The 7,168-nt window shown below is 39.5% G+C and overlaps 1 protein-coding gene across 1 annotated transcript; it reads left to right on the top strand.

The window, feature by feature from the left end:
- The first annotated feature begins 38 nt into the window (after positions 1–38).
- LOC130576081 (transmembrane protein 14C-like) lies at positions 39–5,753 on the top strand. The gene is made up of 5 exons (XM_057370467.1): positions 39–204; positions 422–505; positions 2,906–3,007; positions 4,890–4,977; positions 5,166–5,753. Exons 1-5 carry the CDS (start codon positions 54–56, stop codon positions 5,221–5,223), a joined length of 483 nt encoding a protein of 160 aa, XP_057226450.1. The 5' UTR covers positions 39–53; the 3' UTR covers positions 5,224–5,753.
- The last annotated feature ends 1,415 nt before the right edge of the window (positions 5,754–7,168 follow it).

Genomic DNA, 7,168 nt, shown 5'->3' with positions numbered 1-7,168 from the left:
GCTCCTCCTCCTCCKCMGCAGCCTCGGGCTGCGACGCACGCCCTGCCTCTCGGATGGCACTTTGTTTGGGTATTGTGCTGTGGTATTTTTCGCCATCTCTCAGAACAGCCGGAAAAGGAAAGTTTTGGGCGGTGCGYGACTCCCTCACCTCCCCTTCCGCCGCCCGCTCCGCCCCGGTTGCTGCGGAACGGGAACGCCGCGCAGGTGAGGGTCGGCAGTGCCGCTCTTCYCCCGGGGCTGCCTTCCAACAGAGCCGCTTTCGTCTCCTGGGATCGCTACAGGGCTTAGGCTTTAGGCGGGCCTTGCTCGTGGAAAACCCCGCCACGTCAAAACGCTTTGCTTTTCTTTTGGTCTTCCCCGCCACCCCCCTTCCTGAAGAAGGTTAAAAGATGCTGATCTTCACCCCAATTTTCTCTTCCAGTTTTCGGCATGGCAGTGGACTGGCTCGGCTTTGGTTACGCCGCCCTGGTGGCATCGGGAGGGATTATTGGCTATGCAAAAGCAGGTAGGGTGCCGAAAGGTGCTTCTGTGTCCCTCCCCCCCAATAACTTGGTGTGAGCTGGGCAGCTTTTTACGGACGCCTGCTGTCTGGAAGTTGACCCAGATATAAGTTTTATCAGTTTGTGCCATGTGCTGATAACTTGCTGCTGTTGGGGCGTGGTGGATTTTCAGTTGAGCTGGTGCTTTGGGGCTGATAAACCCATAATCTGCTTTCTGGTGGATGCTGATATCTGCACTGTGCTCTTTGGGTGAATCGTCATAAGTTTGCTTCAGAAGGGCTTTTTCCCTGCTGTTTAAAATACAAGCTTTCTGTAAGTGTTCCTCTATATCTTAAGGTGACATAAATCACATTTTTTTTCCCTTAGAGGTTTATTTCCATTTAAACCTTTGATGATGATAGTATACTGCAAGGTGCAGAGAGTTTTCAGAATTATCCTTTGTCCAAGGAGAGCTGAACAGTGGAAATCAGTCCTTAAACTTGTTCCTCTTCAGGGCTCTGCGTCCTAAGCTTATCCTCTGACTTACCACTTTCACTTCCTCGCCTTTTCCTGAGCTAGCCCTCCTCCACGCAGAGCAATGGATTAATTCGTGCTGCAACACTGTCAGCTTTGAAAATCCCTAAACAATCTTACTTTTTGTGATAGGAAGGGGCATTGCTGAAATAAGTAAGAATCTTGCCAGTACATTTGGCTATATAGATGCTAGTGCCTATTCCAGTCTGTTCTCTGTTGGCTTCATCTATGCTTTGGGTTKTGAGTGGAGTTTAGGACAGAAGGGGCAATACTGAGAACTTAGGTTACTAATTGCACCTGTATTTCTCCGAGGCCATTATGAAATGTTAGATGTCTTTCTTGTCCTGGTCACAGATGGGAGGACATGGTCATGCTCAAGCAGGAGAATCCAGGTCACAGGATTTTTGAAGGGGGAACAGAAGCTCGTATGGTGACTGGTAGAGAGAGAAAAAAAAAAACATACAAAGGAGCTATTGTATACTTACTRAATAACTTGGAGAAACCAAAATAAAATGGAATTTTGATGCATAGAGCTTTCAGCTGTTCTCTTGCAACCAGGTCTACTTACCCACACAGACAGGGGGCAGCACTAGATGCCTTTGGAGGAATATGAGAACAGGGCAATCAAAAAGTGATTGATTGATTGATTGATTGATTGATTGATTGATTGATTGATTGATTGATTGATTTTTTTGTCTTCATTTAGTAAGTTCTCCGGGTTCTTGTGTTTTTAGATGTAGGAACTTGAGCTGGAGGTCATGTGGTTGTCCTAGTGTGTGTGTGTGTGTGTCATAGCTGCTTAGACAATGCCTTGAGRTAAAATTCAAGGATATGAAGGATGTTTCTTGGCTCCCAGGCTTGTGTAGAGCTTTGTAGTTGCCACATGTTGGTTGCTAAACCGTATTCTGTGCAAAGTAGCTACTTACTAGAGTGTGCATCTTTTCCTTGCTCATGTACACGTGCATCAGGTGCTTTCTACCCTCTTTGTCTCTTGCTTTTTATTTCAAAAGCAGGATCAAAAGCAATATTATGGCAACCTTGTTGATGACTGAAAAATTATTACCTTCTGGAAGCAATATGCAATCCTCCTGTAACATTGAGAGGACATCTTTATCACCTTAGCACTTCAACCTCAAGACTTTGAAACATGATCTCAGAAATGGAACATGTTRAGAACCACCCTCAGTAGCATTAAGTTCTTAATGCTCCATTAGCCTTATGGAGGGCATTCACCACTCATACTGATTATGCCACTTCATTGCTTGATGTATTCTATAAACCATCAATTTAGATGTGGTATCCTTTATTTTCTGGTAGTTTGGGATTATCATTTATTCCGAGGATTTAATTCAAAGTTTTGGTGTGTCCAGGGARCCTTCTTCCAAAGTCTGCAGTTACCTTTGGACCAAATCTCAGGTGTACTTAGAGATATGATCTCTGTTGTTCAACTCCGCCCTGCTCCTTGGCAACTCTTTGCATGCCATTCTGCCCAATTCCACCCACAAGTCCTTTTTTCTGGTCTTAAATCCTTACAATTTAATACAACTACTTTACTGCCTCTCAAGAAATTTTCATAATACTGTTTTGAAACCAGGTGCTTCAGTTTGTGCAAGGAAAACACCGTCTCCTGTGTTTTTCTCACTGTTCTTTCAATCATAAATGTATTAATGGCTTTGCTGTTAGAGAACTAAATACTAATGTTGTGTGAATATTATGCAGGAGTAATTGAACTGTTTACTGGTGCTGATCACCATGGTCTCAATAACAATGAATGATGAATGCCCATTTTTTTTKGTTTTTTTCATTATTGTTGGTGTTTTACAAACCAGGTAAGCTGATGACCAAGTTAATTTTTAAATTTCTAATAAATGCATTATCTTGTACTTATTCAGGTAGTGTTCCATCACTAGCTGCTGGTGTTTTCTTTGGGAGTTTGGCTGGACTAGGTGCTTATCAGGTCTCACAGAATCCACATAATGTTTGGGTTTCTCTGAGTAAGTAATTTAAAATTTTACTTAGAAAAGATTATATTTACCTTGTATATTTAAAATGAGTACCTAAAAGTCTTTGCAGAAGAATTAAACACGGATAGTGTTATCAATCTAATTTCAGTCCTGTCTATACTTTACTGAACTGGTGGCTGTCAACATGGGTCTGTCTCGTACTGATGTGTTTGAAGGATCATAATTCAAGGGAAGTGCTAGTAAATGGATTTCTGTCTTCTGTGTGCTATCTTTTTGGGTAGATCCTACTCTGCTGAGCATCCTGCAGGAGGCTAGAACATTTTGGGAAGTGGGATTCCCCTTCAGACTRACCATACCACTAGCAGATTATTTTACTATGACAGAAAATGGYAGAGATTGTGATTGGTTTATTTTTATATATGACAAATATGTGGAATTACAAAGGTGTTGGTGCCTGGAGAGATTTAAGAGAGAAGCAAGTTTCAGTAATGCTGCTGCTTCTTCCTTCTCAGAACTGGAGCTTCCCTTTCCCCCAGTCTGAGAAGGTAACTGTGGAGAGTTAACTGCTTAGTCAGTATTTAGAGACACCACTGACTATAGTRTTTTTTCTCTGAAGCGGTGACACAGCATCTGGCTCTTAGACATATGAAAGTCAGAGTGAAAGGGATAGGCCCAGCGTTTCTCTCCGTTTCAGCTTTGTTTACAGGCAGTTCACTTCCACACCCACTGGGCAGGCCAGAAGCTGTGCATGGTCAAGCCTTAATAACTGGAATAAACTGCAGATATAGCAAGCTTAAAAAGCGTGAGGCCAAGCATTTTCCCAAATGTGAGAGACAGATACATTTCTGTAACTCAGTAGTATATGGAGTCTTTTCCTGCTTATGCTCTAAAATTTTTGGAGAAGATGTGTTTCTATTGCTGTTTGAAACAAAATTGCATTGTGAGGTGTGCATATTTTGACGATTGGCTATTAATTAGAGCCTGGAGCATTTTAATACGAAAATATTTTAGTTTTATTGTGTATTAGACCATGGTCCCAATCTTTTACATGTCTCCTTACATGGGATTAGTAGATGTCAATGACAATATTTAGGCTGGTGTTAGGGAGGAAGGATGCCTTGGCTGGGACTGAAGATGAACTGGGTCCTGCAGGACCGGTCATCACATGGAAGCAGCAGCAGGGGATAAAAGAGTTGCTGGAATAACATGCTGTGTGTAGCTGTTACCACTGGGTAGCAGATGCATACTAAAGCTAAGGATTTCATCAGTATGTTTTCCTTACAGTTTTTTAGCATACGGTCTTTATTTGACATACTATATTCCTGTGACTCCCTATTTTATTAACTCAGTGAAACTACCTGRCTCCTGTCTTTGTGTAAAGTGTCAGGAACAATAGCTTTAACTTTCACCTTAGTGAAATGAGGTGCAGGGCTGAAGTGGGTTGATAATGCTTAGTGCTTACATATAACAACTCCCTTTCGAAAACAAGTTAGTTAWTTCTCAGAACATTACTACAAGTTAGGGTGCTCTCTCCCTTTTATGAAAAGTGGAGAAATTAWGTGTACAAGTTTAATGACTTGCCTGTGTGGGAAAGGAGTTCCAGAGCAGTGTGTCATAAATTATTTCCAATCTCAAAAAGAGCACATTTTGAAAAACAAATTTGAGGAGTGGATGCAGAACCACATGGAGTGCACTGTCTGCTAGAACTTGATGTGGAATACTTTTGACACACTRAGGCATTTTAAAATTTACACCATTTATTGACTCTTTTTGTCTGTCAAGTGAAGTAACCCTGTTTCTCTTTTTACTTGATGCTGCTGTTTCTCTCTATTCTGTTAGTTTTTAATTCTATTATGTTTATGTTCCTACACATACATCTCTGCTGACTGGACTGTACAATCTCTCATTTAAGTTACATCTGGAGCACTGACTGCTGTCATGGGAACAAGATTTTACAACTCCAGAAAATTCATGCCTGCAGGACTAATTGCTGGTGTCAGGTAAAGTACAGTATACGTTTTTTACCTCCTGTGTGCAATTTCTTATTTGCTTAATTAAATGGAGATGTAGTGAATTATATTTTGTGTATCATTTTTTGTTCCCATGAGCCACTTACAAAAAGTATTTGAAAATGAATTGATAAATTGTTGTTATTATGTTTAATTATGTGKTTTTTYCCCTTAAACAGTTTGCTAATGGTTGGAAGATTAGCACTGAAATTGTTGGAAAAGCCCCACGAAAAGTAACTGKTCATTTTACATCTTAATATTTGGAAAAGGACACCTGGTAATGAAGTTGAATGAATGCAGAAGCGAAAAGTTGGAAGAATTTTGTGTATCAAGACACTTTTTTCCCTTTTTTATGTGAGGGAGTATTTTATAGTTTAGATAGTTTATATACAAGGTACCATTTGTTCCAAGATTAGGTAGAGCCATTTGTGGATAGAAATAGGTCCTGAGTTTCGTTTTTCTGGACATGTTTCAATGTATTTTAACACTTCCAGTTTTTATATTCCACAATATTCTGCTGACATGTATGAAGCAGAGAGAACCTGCAATTAAGAAAAGAAAATATCCTCAAAGAAGCATCAGGAGTAACTGGCTAACTGCAACAGTGTATCTCAAACCTTTTATACTGATTATTACAGTGTGCTTTACCTGTTGCATTCTGAATTAATATACCATGTCTTTATAATGTCACACAGATACTGCCTTTTTATTGTGAAGTGTTGTTAAAATGATGCTTTTCTATAAGTAAAATCTGTTACAAACCTTTATTTGGTGTGGGTTTTTGTATTATTTCTGTGTTTGGGGACAGGGGTATTTTTTTCACCTTGTTTTCTCAGTGGCGGTCTTTGCAGTGGACTGTTAGTATCCAAGTGCTGTCTTTCAATGATAATTAAAAATTACTTTATAAATGGAGGGACTGAAGATTAGATCAGGGGCCTTCATTAACACTGCATTAAAACATTTGGTTGAAAGGAACATACTACCCTGTGGATTAATTAAGCGAGATTTGTGCTAGGCTCAAGGAACAGTTGAATTTTATCTAGACTATATAACTGTCTTGATAAAAACCACTTACACTATGTAATTCTGATCTTACAGCCTTATTGGACAATAGAATGTATCAGCATTTTATTTTTATCTCTGAGGAGAGTGRCTGTGCCTCTTCAAATCTGTCTTTACTGGGAAACCCTGGTGGCAGGAGGGTTCCTTGYTCTGCTGTGATACCTGAGGACTGAAGTGTGGAAGAGGCATCAGGTGGTATCTGGTGCTTTTGTTATCATTCCAACCTTGATTGCTTCTCCTGCACTGAGTCTTGCAGCTCTGTTRGTGAAGGTACAGCTAACATGGGCTTAGCACTGTGACGGGAGAGGCAAGAAATGTGTGAAAGAAAATCCTTCTTCAGCTTACTCTTTAGTGATACATGATTATTGATAAATTAGTATTCTTACAGTGTGTCACTTWMAAAYAAAGTGRTATTTTTTGTAGTGGCTATTTAGGRTTTTACTTTGGGACCTTCATACTACTGATTACATCAGACCCTTGTCAATTGCTTAACATGATTATGGCAAAGCAGGTTTAAATTAACATTAACTKACACATTTTYCRTTTTGTAGTATTTAAAGGAATTTGTAAAAACTGTCTAAAACCRCATAAAGCAAATACCAAATTAAAYAATTGCTCCATTTTTTTGGTCACTTCAATGCTTGTATTTCCTTTTCTGAAAATGGCATTTAGTAGTATTGAGTCAGAGGGACATACCTATTGTTGTGAATCAATGGTCACCCATATGGTAGTAGACTGGACACTGTTGTAGTAGAAAGTAGTAATTACAAGCAGATCTATAGATATTGAGTCAATTGTGCTGTGTGTTACGAATTCTCTTAGCAAAAGTTACAAAATTAATTCCAGGTTTTTRAACATATTTCATATGTAACCTCTCTTGTTTCCAGGCACTTAGTCTGTAAATAACCTGATCTGTACAGGATAAATCTGCAGGGAACAACACTAAAAGCATGTTAAGCATGTCTKAAATTCCAGTTTCAGCTAAATCATGGTCTCTTTTGACCATACTGTAAGCGAAATCTAACAGAAGTTTTGTAATTACCTTTTCATATTTTTAAATCACCCCTTGTAATTGAATAGTAATTTCCATCACTGAGACAGAATTTTCTGGAGACATTCA

The sequence above is a fragment of the Malurus melanocephalus genome, unplaced genomic scaffold, assembly GCF_030028575.1.
Source record: "Malurus melanocephalus ecotype Western Australia unplaced genomic scaffold, MMel_1.1 scaffold_126, whole genome shotgun sequence".
Lineage (NCBI taxonomy): Eukaryota > Metazoa > Chordata > Aves > Passeriformes > Maluridae > Malurus > Malurus melanocephalus.
This window is presented reverse-complemented; position numbering and strand designations above follow the sequence as displayed.